The following is a 20,654-nucleotide window of genomic DNA, read 5'->3' on the forward strand; positions in this document are numbered from 1 at the left end:
GACTTTTGGATTGTTTTTTATTTCTTCGGATGTGGCTTGGTTCAGTGTTTCTAGGTATGTAAATTCATAGAACACGCGATATTATGCGCCAAAAAATACTCATCAGTACTCTGAAGAACCGTTGCGTAAACTCAGGATTGGTGTTTGTTGCGCCGTGTCCGGAGTCCGCATCGTAATACGATTCTTTCACCACAGTGTTAAAGCTAACTGGTATGTCTTTTGTTTGATCCATACGTGGAGCAACTCACAGAAGAATAATGACTGTATGGATATTTTCAGGGACACGGAGAACAACACACATCTCTGACAACATTGTCAGGAGTTCATGCGGTGTTCTATGGGGATAGGACAATCAGCAGAGGCAGTGCAATATCCTAGCCACCTCTATCCTAGCAGTCTCTCTCCCTGTGATTTTTACCTGGGGCAAATCGAAGGGTCAAATTGACCCAAACAGTCCCCACATCGTGGAAGAGATACAGCAGATTATTGAAAACGCTATTCTTGCTATCCATTAGGCAGAGATGCTATGCGTGTCTCACAGTTTGATTAATCTAGCACAGAGCTACATCGATGTCAGCGGCGGTCATTTCCAGCTTCTTCTGTGATGTTAATTAACAAGGGTCAAACTTTCGAACCCTAAATGGTTCAAATGGGGCTGAGCACTGTGGGACTTAACTTCTCAGTCCCCTAGAATTTAGAACTACTAACCTAACTAACCTAAGGACATCACAGACATCCATGCCCGAGGCAGGATTCGAATCTGCGACCGTAGCAGTCGCGCGGTTCCAGACTGTAGCACCTAGAACCGCTCGGCCACCCTGGCCGGCTTCGAACCCTACCCTCAGCTCTTACCAACTGAAACCTGGACCCACGTGACCAGGCCACGGTTTTCTTGCTGTCCAAGCACGGCAACAGAGCAAAACATTCCACTATGTATGTATCACTGTTGCTAAGGCAGCACTTATGCAGTACATTCTTTCCCTAGTTCGAGTGTATGTTTGCCGGTAGAGGAAACGATGTGTTCCCAAGGAAATGCAGTGCACGTTTAAGCACCGTCGTCGCAAACAGTTAATACTACATCTACATCTACATCTACATCTATACTCCGCAAGCCACCCAACGGTGTGTGGCGGAGGGCACTTTACGTGCCACTGTCATTACCTCCCTTTTCTGTTCCAGTCGCGTATGGTTCGCGGGAAGAACGACTGTCTGAAAGCCTCCGTGCGCGCTCGAATCTCTCTAATTTTACATTCGTGATCTCCTCGGGAGGTATAAGTAGGGGGAAGCAATATATTCGATACCTCATCCAGAAACGCACCCTCTCGAAACCTGGCGAGCAAGCTACACCGCGATGCAGAGCGCCTCTCTTGCAGAGTCTGCCACTTGAGTTTGCTAAACATCTCCGTAATGCTATCACGGTTACCAAATAACCCTGTGACGAAAGGCGCCGCTCTTCTTTGGATCTTCTCTATCTCCTCCGTCAACCCGACCTGGTACGGATCCCACACTGATGAGCAATACTCAAGTATAGGTCGAATGAGTGTTTTGTAATCCACCTCCTTTGTTGATGGACTACATTTTCTAAGGACTCTACCAGTGAATCTAAACCTGGTACCCGCCTTACGAACAATTAATTTTGTGTGATCATTCCACTTCAAATCGTTCCGCACGCATACTCTCAGATATTTTACAGAAGTAACTGCTACCAGTGTTTGTTCCGCTATCATATAATCATACAATAAAGGATCCTTCTTTCTATGTATTCGCAATACATTACATTTATCTATGTTAAGCGTCAGTTGCCACTCCCTGCACCAAGTGCCTATCCGCTGCAGATCTTCCTGCATTTCGCTACAATTTTCTAATGCTGCAACTTCTCTGTATACTACAGCATCATCCGCGAAAAGCCGCATGGAACTTCCGACACTATCTACTAGGTCATTTATATATATTGTGAAAAGCAATGGTCCCATAACACTCCCCTGTAGCACGCCAGAGGTTACCTTAACGTCTGTAGACGTCTCTCCATTGATAACAACGTGCTGTGTTCTGTTTGCTAAAAACTCTTCAATCCAGCCACACAGCTGGTCTGATATTCCGTAGGCTCTTACTTTGTTCATCAGGCGACAGTGCGGAACTGTATCGAATGCCTTCCGGAAGTCAAGGAAAATAGCATCTACCTGGGAGCCTGTACCTAATATTTTCTGTGTCTCATGAACAAATAAAGCGAGTTGGGTCTCACACGATCGCTGTTTCCGGAATCCATGTTGATTCCTACAGAGTAGATTCTGGGTTTCCAAAAACGACATGATACGCGAGCAAAAAACATGTTCTAAAATTCTACAACAGATCGACGTCAGAGATATAGGTCTATAGTTTTGCGCATCTGCTCGACGGCCCTTCTTGAAGACTGGGACTACCTGTGCTCTTTTCCAATCATTTGGAACCTTCCGTTCCTCTAGAGACTTGCGGTACACGGCAGTGGTCGGTCCTCTCATAAGACAACAGGCTACAGAGACTCGAGGCGAAACACCGGCATTTGGCTAAGACACGTGCTGCTGTTATTTCGACGGCGGGCAAATGTTTGCCCGCGATACGCATTCGATTACTTTGTGTGGCCCTAAGACCCTCGTGTTTAGCAACATCGATCAGCAGAACGCACGTATGCAGCTTCTGTGTTTGTGTTTCTGGAGTCGAGCTGAATTTCTCACAAAGTTGCGACATCATGATGAAAAACGATAGCATCACATCAAAGAAAGGAAGAAGTTATTGACTGCAGTATTACAAGTTTGTTTCAGTCTTGCTCGCTCCATCATAGGTGTTGTAAACATTTTGTCTTAACGTTCTTATTGTAACTAAAAACTGAAGAACTAGATGAAGTACCCAAACACCCAAATAACGATAACCAAATACATCCCCCCCCCTCCCACACACACAAATCGACGGTTGATAATTTATTTAATACGTTGTCAGAACATGGTGAAACTAACTGCAGGTCATATTTCACAACAAATTCCTTCAAAAATGGTTCAAATGGCTCTAAGCACCATGGGACTTAACATCTGAGGTCATCAGTCCCCTAGACTTCGAACTACTTAAACCTAATGACATCACACACATCCATGCCCGGGGCAGGATTCGAACTTGCGACCGTAGCAGCAGCGCGCTTCCGGACTGCAGCGCCTAGAACCGCTCGGTCACAGCGGTCGGCCAAATTCCTTCGACACAACATGAAAATTGAAGATTTAACTTTCTATCGTTCTGTAAATTACACTTGTAATATCTGTCTAGAGCTCTTGCAACTAAATTCTTTTTCTAAACATAAAAAAAACATATATTAGAATAATGTAATGGCGAAAACTTGATCATATATCTCTTTCTACAGTCTCTTGCTTTACCATTTAAAATGTCTATCGAGTCTTGTTTCTACTATTATACATTATTTAGTTTATTGAAAATATAGATATGTTTGAAAAGAGAGAGCTGGAGAGGGAGAGGGAAAGGGGGAGAGGGAGAGAGAGAGAGAGAGAGAGAGAGAGAGAGTGAGAGAGAGAGAGAGAGAGAGAGAGAGAGAATGAATTGCTAACATCGGAGTTATGTTTACATTGTAATTTTTCGATTACTGTAAAATATGGCCTGTGTGCACTTTGCACAATCTGTTCCCTCTGTGATTTTGTATTTTTCTAACTCGATCAAAAAATGGTTTAAATGGCTCTGAGCACTATGGGACTTAACTTCTGAGGTCATCAGTTCCCTAGAACTTAGAACTACTTAAACCTAACTAACCTAAGGACATCACACACACCCATGCCCGAGGCAGGATTCGAACCTGCGGCCGTAGCGGTCGCGAGGTTCCAGACTGTAGCGCCTAGAACCGCTCGACCACCCCAGCCCGCCTAACTCGATCAGTGAATGTTTATCGGTGTATATATACATTTAACGATGCACGAGTTCTTTTTTCTACGTACACTGAGTATAGCTATTCCTGTAATTTTTGTGTTTCACTTAGTCACTAGAGTCCTGTTTGTATTGATATGCATCGTCTGCAGCGGGACCCCTTATCAAGACAAGTGATGTACGAGGGATTGCTGATCAGTCCTGGGCTTTTCCTAGTTAACATAGATGTACATTAATTCTGATGTTTTGGTATTAAAACTTGTTCTTTACTTTGTATGTGACAATAAGTGTACAGCAGTAACATTGCTTTTTATTTTTCTGTGTGGGCTTCAAGTGAGCACGGCGCAAGAAAATCGAGAATTCACGGTGCAAGAGAGTCGTGCTGTGGCTCAGTATCTTTTATTAAATAGGAACAGGGCCAAACAAATTTGTCTGTTACACTGGGTGGTAACTGCCCTTCCTACTCCACTATCAAGAACTGGGTTTTTGCATTTCAGTACTGAAGATGAGGAGCACTCTGCAAGGCCAACTCAAGTTACAGTTCTGGAAACCGTAGACGTGTTCGTTACGGGATCATGGATGGTCGGATAATAGCTGCTAGAAAGATAGACGACTCTCTGGGAATATCCCGAGAAATGGGGATCATATTATTCATGAGATGTTGGAGATGAGAAAGCTCTCAGCCAAATGGCTTCCGAAATGTTTCAGTGGAGACCACTTCACAGTACATTTTGGTCAACTTTCGCCGGTTTCCTGCGGGATTTTTGGATCGTTCTGTTATCATGGATAAAACATGGGTATGCACAGTCCAAAGAACGAAGACGCAACGGTTCTCCAGGTACGAAGAAGCTCAAAACACAAAGAGCAGCAGACAAGTTGCTCGCGTCCATCACTTGGAATAAAGATGGAATACTGGTTACTGACTACTTAAAGCTACAATTGGTCTTCAAAGACAGAGGAAAGCCGAGGACGAGCGTTCTGGGCGCTACAGTCAGGAGCCGCGCGACCGCTACGGTCGCAGGTTCGAATCCTGCCTCGGGCATGGATGTGTGTGATGTCCTTAGGTTAGTTAGGTTTAAGTAGTTCTAGGGGACTGATGACCTCAGCAGTTAAGTCCAGTGCTCAGAGGCAGTTTTTGAAAGCCGAGGAAAGGAATCCCTCCTCACAAGGCGGCCAACACGCAGCAAAAATTATGACAGATTTTCACTTTGAAATCCACAAACATCCACCCTATTCACCTGACGTGGCCACTCTTGTTGCAAAACCTCAAGAAACATCTCCAGGGATGACGAATTCTGAACACTGAGGAAAGGCTACGGATGAGTGGCCTGTAGTACAATCGATGTTTTTTTTTGGATGGGGCGAAGATGCTAAGAAGATGGAATAAAGATGGCATAGATGTGTTGAGCACAAGGGGGAATATGTTGAGTAAATAACTTTTTTCAAGCTGATAATAGCTTTTTTCTTTATAAAGCCGAGGTCGTATCAGCAACGCTCCCCCTCCTCCGTCATAGTGAATGAAACGACGAATAACAAAATTTATCCATTGAGTAACAGTGTTTGCACTAACTACCCGATACATTTCTCAGCAGAATTACATCGATGGCTTTTAATATAAGACTATTATTGAAGAAAATTCATTTGGATTTAACATTCCGTTAACGACGGGGCATTAGAGATGAAACACGAGCTCGGGTTGAGGAAGGATATCAGCTGTGACATTTTCAACGAAAGCATCACAGTATTTTCTGTAAATGATTCGGGGTACTCACGGGAAACCTAAATCTGGATGATTGAATGGGTTTAGAATCACTGCCCTCCCGAAAGCGAGTCTGGTGACATTCCGCACCTTCCTCTGAGTACGTCGGTGAGTGACGAGATGCTTCGTGGACTATGGGACCGTAGTATACAGGTATCACATTAAATAAGAAGAACTGATATGGGTGAAAGTATACGATAATACGCTCCAAGAAAAAATATACACCACGAAGGAATCATTCTATAGGATGGAAATCGGTAGATGTGGTATACCTGTTGTAACGCCCCAAGGACAGACACCCCAATTAACAAACTTTGTGGAAACTGAAGGTAGGGAAGTGAGTCATCTTGACAGTGACGGCAACTATTGACAATAAAATCTACACTGGTAATATTTTGATCAACACCTATATTATTCAAATACTAAGACTAGCATACAAAGGGGAGACAAAAGGAAAGGATTATTATAGATTCTTTATCAAACATCTATAGAATAAATTCAAAATCATATGAACGAAGGTTAAATCCAAGAAAGTAATTCAGTCAAAGATATCATTTACCATGGAAGAGAGTTGTAGCCGCATCGAAAAGGAAATTCAATGCGACTACAATGCCACTCGGATATGGAAATGTTCAGTTAGTTAGTTGCTCTTGAGTCGCTCTAGACTACTTTTGCGATAGTTGTCTGGACGCAAACGCTATTAGATTGTCTCAGTTTTGGAAGTTTGATAATTCTTGAGGTAGAGACTGAAGTATTGCTCAGTCATTCGACTGGTGAAAGTTAATCTTTACCGTTCTCAACACGACGGTATAGTAAGACGAGTGTTAGACTTCAATTGAGTGGTATTGGTTTATCGGACTTAGCCTTCGTACTGATGAACAGTTACAAACTTTGAGAGCAATGGATCAACGACAGAAAAGCAATTCGTAGTCTTGAGTAGGACACAATAAAACGAAGTCACGAAGAAAGACAAAAGTTGTCGTCAGCATCACGATTACTGAACTGAAGTTAATCTTGAATGACATATCGGTGTGCGTGTGTTGTAGAGACAACCAATTAATTACAGAAAGAACAATAAAATCTGAGTCAAAAGGTAAATCTTACGTGTCGCCTAACTCTTTAAACATTTTAAGTGACTAAGTGAATACATGAATAATGGACATTAGTGATTAGTTTAAACCAGTATTACGGCGTATTGAAAAAGACATTTACTCCAACATAAGTTATCCCTGGAGTTACGTCGGACCGTAGCAACGGCATAGCAACGGAATAGTAGGCAGAAAAATTTCATCCTCGCCATGTATGATGTGAAAAAAGACCGTAATGATGAAATCAAGAATCAAGATTTTATTTCATCACGGAACTAATCGGGCATAAAATAAAAATAAACGATTGCAGTTTACCAGTTTGCACAAACTGAGAAGACTGTTGAGGATAGATAACAGAATATTTCTAAACCACGCGAGGTGTTGTGTTCTTACGAGAGTTGCAGGTGCTGTTCCACGTCAAACCGACATGGACGAACATCGTTACGAGTCGCGTCTCCTCCCGGCGAGTGAAGGAGGAGGGAAGGGACGTCATACTGTACAGACAAACAAATGATTACACTTCCAGAAAAATTAAATAATTTATTCGAGAGAAAATCAATAACACTTTGGTCCACCTCCGGCCCTATGCAAACAGTTATTCGGCTTGACATTGACTGATAGAGTTGTTTAAATCCTCCTGAGAAACATCGTGTCAAATTCTGTCCAATTGAGACGTTATCTTCAAAATACCGAGCTGGTTTGAGGGCCCTACCACTAGTCCTCCAAACCTTCTCAGTTGGGGAGAGCTCCGGCGACATTGCTGGAGGCGTCTTCGGCTTGGAATCTTATTGACTGGAGTGGAATTGTCTTTAGTGAGGAGTCCCGCTTCGAACTAGGCCCCGATGACCAGCAAAGACATATCTGGAGACGCCCCAGACAGCTGTGGGAAACCACCCCGACTGTCACTCGCTTACGGCCCGACAGCCAGGAATGATGGTGCCATTTCATTTCATAGTATGACCCCCTTGGTTATTACCCTGGCCACCGCTTACAGCACAGCGGTACGTCGACGATATTCTACGCCGCGTTTTGTTGCCCTTCATAGCGATCCATCCTGAGCTTACACTTCAGCAAGATAATGCCCGTCCGCAAATGGCGAGAGTTACTACTGCTCGTCTTCATGATTGCTACACCCTGCCTCGGCCAATAAGGTTGCCGGACCTCTCCCCATTTGAAAACGTTTGGAGCGTTATGGGGAGGGCGATCCAACCGGCTCGGTATTTTGACGATCTAACACGTCAGTTGGGCAGAATTTGGCACTATATCCCTCAGGAAGATATCCAACAACTCTGTGAATCAACACCAAGTGGAATAACTGCTTTCACAAGGGCCAGAGGTGGGCAAACGGGTTATTGAGTTGCTCAATTTGATAAGCTCTTTCTCTTGAATAAATTATATAATTTTGTCTGCAATTGCAATCATTTGTTTGTCTGTACATGTAAATCACAACTACCGATTCCCGTCCCATTCGGATAATTTATTCGTGGTGAGATTTTTTTTTGGTCGTAGAAGGCATAAGCAAAAATGTTCCAGTAAATATGGGTCCGCAAACGAACCATGTTGGACATACTAAGAATGTGTGCTTACAAGCCGCCACTGACTTACAATATGAAATATTGTCGTAGTTAGTACAAAAGTATTTGAAATGTAAACTTTTCGATCAAGTCCCCCGTCTATTCTCAAGTTTCAGCCATGGCCTACCTAAACAAGAAATCGCATACTTTCACCGGTTTCGGTTTTTAGCTGTTAATTTTGATATACCCTATAGGTGTCTCTCGTGTAATTCTGTATTGAATTATTATTTTATTTGTCAAGCGAATCACTTAGCTCTGAAAATGAACACCGTACTCACACTCTGTCTTCTTCCAGCAGTGCATTGATGATTGCCTTCATGACGATCTTGTGAATGATCGATGGCTGCAACAGAAAGGAAACATAACGTTAAGAACAGTATTACGAATTCTGTTACATGGATATTACACATTCAATTAGAATTCGGTTTCACTGGTTCAGCAGCTTGGAAACACAAACCTTCAGAAGTCGAACCAGCTCATCTATGAATGAAATTTTCACTCTACAGCGGAGTGTGCGCTGATATGAAACTTCCTGGCAGATTAAAACTGTGTGCCGGACCGAGACTCGAACTCGGGACGTTTGCCTTTCGCGGGCAAGTGCTCTACCGACTGAGCTACCCAAGCACGACTCACGCCCCGTTCTCACAGCTTTAATTCCGCCAGTACCTCGTCTCCTACCTTCCAAACTTCACAGAAGCTCTCCCGCGAACCTTGCAGAACTTGCCCGCGAAAGGCAAAGGTCCCGAGTTCGAGTCTCGGTCCGCACACAGTTTTAATCTGCCAGGAAGTTTCAGCTCATATATGCTTTCAGTACTGAACTAATCTCTGATAGCAATCTTACTAGAGCAGGAACCCACTAGAGCAGGAACAGAAACAGGATAGATGTCTAATTATCAAGGGCACACAATGGTACACTGACTGCTCTCATTTGTACCACTCGTATGGGGATGTATCGTCCACATATTCGCTTGTGTAATTCCAATGTCGGCCAGTGTGGCCGAGCGGTTCTAGGCGCTTCAGTCTGGAACCGCGCGACCGCTACGGTCGCAGCTTCCAATCCTGCCTCGGGCATGGATGTGTGTGATGTTCTTCTTAGGTTAGTTAGGTTTAATTAGTTCTAGGTTCTAGGGGACTGATGAGCTCAGATGTTAAGTCCCATAGTACTCAGAGCCATTTGAACCATTTTGTAATTCCAATCGCGAGGAAGACATAACAAGTAGTTTGCATATTGTTGTTAGGAATTTCGTTTCCTTTGCATTTAGACGTGTAAATCATGTTGTCATGACACTGCAACGTCATCTGTTGTGGAATCTGTAGCGCTGTGTACGACCCTTGTATCCAGCTCCCTATCAACGTGATTTAGTGCGAACAAAAGAAGCGATACGTTCCGTGTGTGTAAAACACGCCAAGCTAGAACAAAAACTCGGCTTCCAAGCCGCGTCAATTCGAATAAAAATCTCGATCTTTCGATGGCCATCTCCGTAATGGTCGTCAGGAATAAAACCGCTGACTACGATGGCGGATATGGCCATCGAAAGCTCGAGATTTTTATTCGAATTGACGCGGCTTGAAAACCGAGAAGATTTTATTCGGACATGCCGCCGCGAAAGACTCCGAGGACACAATACGCCAAACCATCCACAACATAATTTAGGAATAGCATAATGTGCCAGGCAGAGGCCAAACTACCTCACTCCAGTGCAACAGAAACTGGGAAAACTGAGATTAAAGTTAAATGCATGTTGGAAATTAAGCTTTAATTATAACTCAAATTTCTGTTCATTATATTACTATGTAATTATAATTTTGTGTGATGTAAAAGTTTGTTGAAAACAGAGCATACATAATCACTTGAACAGAAAACAATAGAACATTTGTATTTCTTCAGGAGTTAGTCACAGTGCCAACGAAAAAAGTTCACTTTTTATTCCACTATAACTTCCAATGTCTTTTTGCAGTAATCATGATTCACAGGAGGCATATTCTTTAGGAGGGACGCGTGAGCTGCCCTCTTTATCCTTGCTGGTACGGCGAATACTAGCGTATATGGCATTCTGGTTTATATTTACACCTTCAGGTTGACTATCTGCTGTAGATATCTTCAACTTCATGGTAAGGAATGGAAAATCTGATCGAATGTGGTCTTGTACTGTAAAATAGAAAAGTCTGCAGTCCAATCCATTGAATGTCAAGCCAATTTACTGGTAAGCCGTCGACTGTCTTCTTGTGGTTTGATATGGCTCCCTAACATAAACAAAAAATCATTGTGATTCATTTCAACTGCTGAAAAGGAGTTCCTTGTTTTGCAGTGCCGAATTGCATTGTAACAATCTTCTGGTGAGAAGTAGTATTGTGTTTTTCTCACTTTAGATTTAATTACTCCGGAGTCGGAGTCATTTGGCAGATAACTGTGTCCATGGATTAACAAATGGTTCAAATGGCTCTGAGCACTATGGGACTTAACATCTGAGGTCATCAGTCCCCTAGAACTTAGAACTACTTAAACCTAACTAACCTAAGGATATCACACACATCCATGCCCGAGGCAGGATTCGAACTTGCGACCGTAGCGGTCACGCGGTTCCAGACTGTAGCGCTTAGAACCGCTCGGCCACTCCGGCCGGCCATGGATTAACAATTTTAAATCAGTAATATCTCCTTTGATTATAGAGCTTTGCAGAAGCTTCAGTATGATTAACACAGTTTTTGGATTTCGAGTCTGACGGTGAAAGACTCTGAATATGACAGAATATGCTTGTGGTCTTTTGCTTTGTTTGTTAGGCGCTGTTTCAAGCATGCAGGTAATTCTCTCTGGCCCTACTCAAATAAAACCTTCGTCGTTATTGACATCATGACAAACAAAGTTGTGTACGTAAAAGTTTCGTTTATGATATGCAGCTGAAGTCGTCAGCTTCACGTATAATTATTTAGGGCCGCACAGGATTAGCCGAGCGGTCTATGGCGCTGCAGTCATGGACTGTGCGGCTGGTCCCGGCGGAGGTTCGAGTCCTCCCTCGGGCATGGGTGTGTGTGTGTTTGTCCTTAGGATAATTTAGGTTACGTAGTGTGTAAGCTTAGGGACTGATGACCTTAGCAGTTAAGTCCCATAAGATTTCACACACATTTGAACATTTGAACAATTGAACAATTATTTAGGGGTATACTTAACTCGATATATTAAGTGACGATCACGTAAAGTCAGTATTAAGGAGGGCGAATAGAATACTTAGGTTAAATACGAAGAAGAAAACGCTATAAAAATACATACAAGAAAATTGAAGTTAGTCACTTTGGTCTACGAAAGCTGCAACGAAATGTTCAGTTGCCATGGAAACTAATGTAACCTACGGTGCAAGGATTAATGAATGGAGGTTAAACATCTCTGGATACTGAAAACATACATGCTTGTGAAATTTTCGTTATCAAAAGCAGAAAAACGATAAAAAATGGAGTTAGACGGTTTGGCTTCTGAGAGGCACTACTATAATGATACGTATAAACTAGAATGTGTAGTGGTTTAGAGAACGACTAAGTGCACAAACATATTGAACGTTATTCCGCAACACAGGAAATGTAAAATCACGAATATGGATAGCTGTCACTCAGAGTAGTTCAATACGCTGTATGTGAGAGTAGGGGGGCGGATGTAAGAACCCTCCATCGCCATTCTAGGCAAGGCCATAGTGGAGTGTTTGCCCTCCTCCGACACGCTGCTAGTACGTAGTGTCAAGTGCATAGCTGTGTCGTGTGGACAACTGTTCTGAGTGCTTATACACTGAGGCGCCAAGAAAGCTGGTATACACTGCGTATTCAAATACAGAGACGCATTTTCAGGCAGAATACGGCGCTGCGGTCCGAAATGCCTATATAAGACAACAAGTGTGTGGCGCAGTTGTTAAATCGGGTACTGTTGCTACAATGGCAGGTTATCAAGATTAAAATGAGTTTGAATGCGATGTTACAGTCGGCGCACGAGCGATGGGACACAACATCTCCGAGGCAGCGATGAAGTGGGGACTTTCCCGTACGCCCATTTCACGAGTGTACCGTGAATATGAGGAATCCGGTAACACATCAGATCTCCGACATCGCTGCGGCCGGAAAAGGATTTTACAAGATCGGGACCAACGGCGACTCAAGAGAAACGTTCAAGGTGACAAAAGCGCAACCCTTCCGCGAATTGCTGCAGATTTCAATGCTGGGCCATCAAAAAGTGTCAGCGTATGAACCATTCAACGAAACATCATCGATACGGGATTTCGGAGCCGAAGGCCCACTCGTGTAGCCTTGATGACTACACGACACAAAGCTTTACGCCTCGCCTGGGCCTGTCAACACCGGCATTGGACTGTCGATGACTGGAAACACTTTGCCAGGTCGGACGGGTCTCGTTTCAAATTGTATCGAGCGGATGGACGTGTACGGATATGGAGGCAACCTCATGAGCCATGGACCCTGCATGTCAAGCTGATTGAGGCTCTGTAATGGTGTGGGGCGAGTGCAGTTGGAGTGATATGGGAAATATAGATACAAGTTACGGGGAAAGACGGATAACACATAACACGTTTAATAACCGAGAAGAGAAAATAAGAATGGAAGACCACGAGAGAAATACTCCGATTAAAAAGTTCGTAAAGCCCGTATGCCGTCTTTCTCCCCTAATGCTCGGTCTGCATACTAAAGAAACGTTTATGGAAATAATAGAAAAAGTCAGGATTAGGATTAAAATTCAAGGTGAAAAGATATCACTGTTAAGATTCGCTGATGGCATTCCTATCTTCAGTGCAAGTAGGCAAGAACTGCAGGATCTATTAAATGTAATGAATAGTCTAACGAGGACAGAATATAGACTGAGATTAAAAAACAAAGACGAAAGTACTGAGGATGAGCAGAAATGAGTTTAGCAATAAACTTACCAAGAAAATTATGGAAAGCGTAGAAGACGAACGGAAGGGATTCTGCTAACATGGAAATAAAATAGAGCAAGATGGAGGAAGCAAGGAGGATATGAGAAGCAGGATAGCACACGCATATAGGTTTTGATTCTAGGAAGAAATTTCTGACAGAGTGCTTCTGCGATACAGCATTGCGTGGCAGTCAGTCATGGACTGTGAGAAATTCGGAAAAGATCGAGGCGTTTGAGATGTAGTGTTACAGAAAGATGCTGAAAAGAAAATTAACTGATAAGAAATGAAGAACTCCTCAGCAGAATCAGCGAGGAAAGGAGTTTGAGGAAAACGCTGACTAAAAGAAGGGACCAGATGATAGGACATGAGTTAAGACTACGGGAAAAAACTTCCGCCGGCCGCTATGGACGAGCGGATCTAGGCGCTTCAGTCCGGGACCGCGCTGCTGCTACGTTCACAGGTTCGAATCCTGCCTCAGGCATGGATGTGTGCTATGTCATTAGATTAGTTAGGTTTAAGTAGTTCTGAGTCTTGGGGACTGATGACCTCAGATGTTAAGTCCCATAATGCTTAGAGCCATTTGAACCATTTGAAAAACATCCATGGAACGCGATGAAGCCGCAGAGGCTGAAAACTGTGGGAGAAAACAGCCATGGGAATACATCCAACGAATGATAGAGAACGTTGGGTGTAAATGCCACGCTGAGATTAAGAGACAGTCGTGTAGGACCGCATCAAACTTAACAGAAGACTGATGGAAAAAAGTATGGAATAGTCTTCCCCCGCCGGCCGCTGTGGCCGAGTGGTTCTAGGCGCTTCAGTCCGGGACTGTACTGCTGCTACGGTCGCAGGTTCGAATCCTGCCTCGGGCATGGATGTGTGTGATGTCCTTAGGTTAGTTAGGTATAAGTAGTTCTAAGTCTAGGAGACTGATGACCTCAGATGGTAAGTCTCACAGTGCTTACTGCCAGTCTTCCAGTCCCCCCCCCCCCCCCCCCCACTCTTTCTCTCTCTCTCTCGCGCGCGCGCTATCGTCCGTCGGATGGATGGGGACGTTAAGCTCGACGGCCCCTTTGTGCCTTTCGAGACGATTACGCAAGTGCCGGCATGGAGTTTCACCCACTCTCTTCCCATTAACCATAACAACACAAAGCCAGCACTCCATTGTACAGTGAAGAGCCAACGAAACTGGTACACCTGGCTAATATCGTGAATGGCCCCTGCGAGCACACACAAGTTCCGCAACACGGTGGACTCGACTAACGTCTGAAGTAGTGCTGGAGGGAACTGACACCATGAATCCTGCAGACCTGTCCATAAATCCGTAAGATTACGAGGGGGTGGAGATCTCTTCCGAACAGCACATTGCAAGGTATCCCAGATATGCTCAATAATATCCGTGTGTGGGAAGTTTGGCCGCCAGGGGAAGTGTTTAAACTCAGAAGAGTGTTGTTGGAGCCACTCTGTTCCAATTCCGGACGTGTGGGGTGTTGTGTTGTCCTGTTAGAATTGTCAAAGTCCGTGGGAACGCACAATGGACATGAATGGATGTAGGTGATCAGACAGGATGCTTGGCCGGCCGGTGTGGCCAAGCGGTTAAAGGCGCTACAGTCTGGAACCGCGTGACCGCTACGGTCGCAGGTTCGAATCCTGCCTCGGGCATGGATGTGTGTGATGTCCTTAGGTTAGTTAGGTTTAAGTAGTTCTAAGTTCTAGGGGACTGATGACCTTAGAAGTTAAGTCCCATAGTGGTCAGAGCCATTTTTAGACAGGAGTCACCTGTCAGATTCGTATGTAACGTATCAGGGGTCCGATTTCACTCCAACTGCTCGCGCCCCACACTATTACAGAGCCTCCGCCACCTTGGACAGTCCCCTGGTGAGATGCAGGATCCATGGATTCATGAGGTTGTCTTCATACCCATATACACCCATGCGCTCGATACAATTTGATACGAGACTCGTCCGACCATGCAACATGTTTCCAGTAATCAACAGCCCAATGGCGGTGTTGACTGGCCCAGGCGAAGCGTAAAGCTTTGTATCGTGTAGTCATCAAGGGTGCACGAGTGGGACTTCGGCTCCGAAAGTCCATATTGATCTTATTTCGTTGAATGGCTCGCATGCTGACACTTGTTGATGGCCCAGCATTGAAATCTGCAGCAATTTGTGGAAGGGTTGTACTTCTATTACGTTGAACGATTCTCTTCAGTCGTCGTTGGTCCCGTTCTCTCAGGATTTTTTCCGGCCGTACGATGTCGGAGATTTGATGTTTTACCGGATTCCTGATATTCACGGTACACGCGTGAAATAGTCGTACGGGAAAATGCCCACTCCATTGCTACCTCGGAGATGACGTGTTCCATCGCTCTTGCGCCGACTATAACGACACCTTCAAACTCACCTTAATCTTGATATGCTGTCATTGTAACAGCACTAAACGATCTAACAACAGCGCCAGACACTTGATACAGGCGTTGCCGACCGTAGCGCCGTTTTGTGCCTGTTTATATATTTCTGTAGTTGAATACGCATGCTAATACCAGTTTCTTTGTCGCTTCAATGTAAATAAATAATGCCATCAGCTATTCGATATCATTGTTAGATGAAGGTTGCCTCCAGACTTCTCTGTTCAATACTGTTGTTAGATATATGCATCAGTGTTGTTTGCTGCATACTATGAATATCATCTGCCCCAACATATTATTAGTTATCGACTCAGTTTCTTCATACTTATTTGAGTCCAGCAGAGTTCTTCCGTGATCCATCTACCATCCAGCCACCTGGCAACCTGTGTCGCTAATCTCCATGTCAGTATCACACACACTTAACAGTGCAAAATGTTCCCAGATCCCATCTTTGCTACTAATGGACAATGTGAATTCTCCATTGCACTCTGTGCAACTCTCAGTTTTTGAGTCCTTTTAACATTAAAAGACTATATCTCACTGGCACGGGTCAAATTTGACAATATACAAGGACTGTAAACTTACCATTCAGGCTCAGTTTGGACTTGGAAATTCTGTTAAAGTACTCCGGGCATTTTTGCTCTTTACCTATGCTGTTAGTTAGTTCCATATTCCGTAGTGCAGTTGAACGATTATTTTATCGAAATGATGTGCGACGATGCAGATTGGAGGCTATGTACACATGATTAACGTTGACTTTACGGAGACTTTTTTTAGTCTTGCTCATGCAAATACGCTTAAGAACAAGGAGTTCTATTTTTTAGCAGATTACCACTTTTAAATAAAAATTCGTCCGCAGACTAGAAGTACAAGTCCACTAGAAACGATTTTAAGTAAGATTGAAAACTTTCTTCGCTACCTGTGAGGCATTTTATGTTACTGAGCAAATGGTCAGACATTTTTGTTGCTGCATATAGAACTCCTTTCTGAGCAATTGACAGCTTCAATAGCGGATAATGAAGATAATTTTTTCCGCTGTTGTTGTATGTATTCTTCTCAAACTGTGACGTATTATTTATGAAAAATTCCATTAGTGAATATGTGTACTCTGACGTCGCATTTAAAATGCCTAAGTCCTTGAACAGGTACTGTACCTACATGAGTACGGCCGGTGAACACCACATATAATTCTTATTGCTCACCTTTGTTCAATCGATACTTTCTTTCTAAGCGACAAGCTGCCCTAGAAAATTGTTTCCAAGACTAGCAAGTATATGAAGAGCAAAAGTAGCTAACCGCATTTGTTTGTGCAGCTCAGTAATATGCTCCTTCCAGATCAAGGTTCATCAGTATACACACCCAAAAATTAAGAGCAATCTACCCTGTTTACTGACGCCTGTCATGTGATACAGAAATTCTCGGAATGGCTTTATCTGTTGTACGAAGAGAGTCCATTTACGGAGAACCACGTAATAATTCTTCGAAAAACATCATTAACAATAGTTTTGTTACTTTCTCTGTAATGAGGTTTATTATAATAGTAGTATCATCTGCAAAAAAGGACCCTTTTCGATTAAGAAATGTTAAGTGAAAGTTAACTCCTATGCTATCAGTCCTGCCGATGTCTTAAACTGCCCTAAATAAAAAAGTCATCAACTGGTTCCATGATCTTATTTTTTAATTTTTCAGTTTTATTTTCGATGTATTGATTATTTTTTAACGTTATCGCGCTGAATTTTAGGGCGTACTTTCAAAAATTGCCGTGTTATGTATTTTCCGTAGCAACTGAAGTTTATATGCATAAAGCATACAGTACTATTATTCCGTTAACATGTATTTCCGTTCAGATTTTCCAATTTGGACAAATGAAGACGTTTTATAGTACCGATGCACTTTTTTACTGAGAATAACTTCAGTATCATGGCTGTTTACCTTCGGAAGTTCGCCACACAGTGTACCCTAATGCCACTAGTGGAGAGTGTGACTATGGTGCCCGATGTTTGCTGAAGCAGACCGTCGTGTTGGCTTAACGCACAACCCATTAGCAGACCGGAAGACGTGTTCGATTGCTTATAATGGATGAAGGCGTTTGCCGTCGAAAATGGTCAACAAAACTGATGTTTGATCTAAGTAATTGCAAGGTTACTCCAGCTGCACCGGCTGGTATGAATAATATTTCCGTGAAGCACTAAATACGTATTTGATTAATTGCCTGCCAATAGCGTGTATTCTTATTACATGTTAATTCTCCCCAGACTGTTATCGAATGTACAGCGGAGTAACTACTAAATGTTGGACGGACACTGCTTATGAATCCAGTTAGTAAAATGGGGGAAGGTTGTTAATTTGTGACCGCATCCTTGTGATGACATGACATGTTTATCACATCGCGTTACTGTATGCATATCACTGTTACCTTGATATTTTATTTTGAAACTCGATATGTGTTCGTTCTCACCTTACGAGTTATCACACAGAGCTATTAGAGCTCGCCGATAGGAAACTTGAAGTCACGAAGCAACTGTCAACAGGCTATGGTACCCAGCGCTCCTGCGTGTGCTTTGTTTGCCAATCGCGAATATTCAATTTTGATTCCATGAGGAATCGATAAGCACAGCAACTGTAGATTAATTAAGGAATGATAGGAACACGGCAATTAATCACAATTCTACTGGTCTTTTGTTATTCTTACTGAGTTATAGATAGCCATCTTCAGTGCATTTGAGTGAGTTGTGTTGGGCTTATGAGAAGTGAAACAAAACTTATTACTGGCACCTCTAAAGGCAAGATTTACATATTTAACTGGGGAGAGTTTGGTTATCATAGTGATGAGTTTCCCGGCCCTAAGCAGGCAATAAACTGCCTAATTCCTGTAAGTGAGAAAATTGTGGTGGCAGCTGGCGAAGATGGACTTCTGAGAGCTACACATTTGTTTCCTCATTTGTTTCCAACAAACTTGTCGCAGTACTTGTCACCATATGACTTTACTGGTGAATTGGCAGAAAGAGTTTCTGCTGCGAGTTTGTTGCATGGCAACTCACTCGGATGCACTAAAGATGGCTAGGTATAGTTGATATGCAAGAATAACAACAACAAAAAACCATTGGGATTAGACACATTGCTGTTTTCTCTCCTTCCTTAATTCTTGAATATGCATAGGAGGGGCAATCGAGAAATTGGCCACCCGAACCATTGTGTTCCCAAAATCGATTTATTTTTCGTATACTTTGCGTGGAACGACTTTGTAACCTCCTCCAGCGCTAAAAAAACACGATACTTCGAGATCTACAAAACTGCCTCGTCCGTGATCACTTCATCCGACGTGAATCTCGTAACAAAGAGTCGTATCTTTGTTTCTGAAGAGAATGTATTCACAAGGACGCCAGCCTGCAGAAAAGTGGATCCATGACAGTTGATTTCTCATATACTCCCCGTTGTACGTCAGTACACTACGTAGAGCAACGTTTTAGCAGTTTCCAGCTAGCCAAAAAATACCACAGCTTGAGTTATACATTAAGTGAGATTTATCTCGTCCATGCTGTCTTTATTCGACGTGAATATACTCTCCTGACTCATTGACTTATTTTTAAAAAACCTGTATTCGCGAGGAGGGGCCTATTACAAACAGCACAAGGAAGTATTTAGTACTGAAAACCGCCAGTTTTGGCAAAGACGGATATTTACTTGTCTACAATCGCTGCGTCCTGTCCAAAGATCCAAAGATCTTCTTCCTCTTCCAAAAATGGTATTGATTTTTCATGTATTTCTTGTAGAATTAATCTATTAAATAGACATACTATGGATCTGTGGTCATTTTTCTCTTTTTCAGTTACTCTATACTTAATACACATCCCTGATAAAAATGTCAACACGACTTTCTCCATCGATGATACAGATTTTGCATTTTTTTTAGCCCGTTCGCTTTCGGAGATCATCTGGTTTAATTTTTCGTAGGCCTCCACGAACTGTGTCAATCTGAATAAAATCCTTTTGGGTGTTAGGCTGAGTCATTAAGAAATGCTAAAACACATATGCAGTCTAAGTTTCTACCGTTTCTGGATCGGTCCACATCAGTGGGACTAAATTGTTTTTTTAGTGCCTCATAATGACATGGCTCGACGTACGAAAAGATTTTATTCATATCTAGCTTGTAACGCCAGAAATGCATATCCTCCTATTTCCATCTATTGTACTATAAATTTTTTTCCTTAATTTGTTACCTGAAAATATGACATTTCTGTGTCTTTATATATTGTAATTATATATATATATGCATTTATGTCGATGTATAATTGGTTTGTTTTGTAAATATTATTTGTATTTTTACGCTGCGTCTGGCCTAGGGAAAACTATGCTATCGAACGATTACATCGATTGGTCGTGTGGAGAACCAAAGGGTTTAGGATCTTTGGTAGTGTTAACTCTGCCGCATGGAGCGCGGGCAGAAGGAGTCTGGCTGGAGTAGGGCGGTGGAGCAGGTGTGATGTGTGACGCTCCCGCGAGTTGCCGCGCTTTCGGGGTTTGGCAGCATGTAATTGAGCTCGACTTGATATGATAGTTTCTGACACGGTGTCGTGGACGGGAAGCATTAGCTGGCGCACACCAAGAGCCCGTTTCGCCTGGTGACCGTGTCGAGAAGAAGGCGCGCCAACATCCAGCTTCTGCAACAGCGACGGCCGACAATGAGTGACTGCCGCCACCTCCTCGATCGACGACTTCAAACCTTCAATCAACCAACAAGGAAGACTGGAAGCACGTTAAGTTTTAGAACTGTATGGCAGACCTCAGCTTTTCAAACTGTTCAATTTGCCTCATAAAATTACTGCGACGTAGCATGAACCTTTGTTGCTCATTGTCCCAATTGCATTACCAAGCAGGGTCCCTTCCTTTTCCGGAATGAACCCGAGTGTCGTTGAAATTCAAACGTTAGCATTAAAGTAATATCATTCCATTTCACTGCTTTAATTTCAAAGTTCAGTTAAAGTATTCATAGCTGGCTACAATATTTAGATTACACAAGCA

General features: G+C 43.1%; 1 protein-coding gene across 1 annotated transcript in view; it reads right to left on the reverse strand.

Moving 5' to 3' along the window:
- LOC126131442 (probable E3 ubiquitin-protein ligase HECTD2) overlaps positions 1–20,654 on the reverse strand; it is a gene marked incomplete at its 5' end in the record, with an annotated part of 375,805 nt that overhangs the window by 133,653 nt on the left and 221,498 nt on the right. The window contains one exon of the mRNA XM_049915173.1: positions 8,597–8,661. Coding sequence (XP_049771130.1) covers positions 8,597–8,661 — 65 coding nt within the window. The remainder of the gene's footprint in view (positions 1–8,596; positions 8,662–20,654) is intronic.

The sequence above is a fragment of the Schistocerca cancellata genome, chromosome 1, assembly GCF_023864275.1.
Source record: "Schistocerca cancellata isolate TAMUIC-IGC-003103 chromosome 1, iqSchCanc2.1, whole genome shotgun sequence".
In the NCBI taxonomy this organism is placed as follows: domain Eukaryota; kingdom Metazoa; phylum Arthropoda; class Insecta; order Orthoptera; family Acrididae; genus Schistocerca; species Schistocerca cancellata.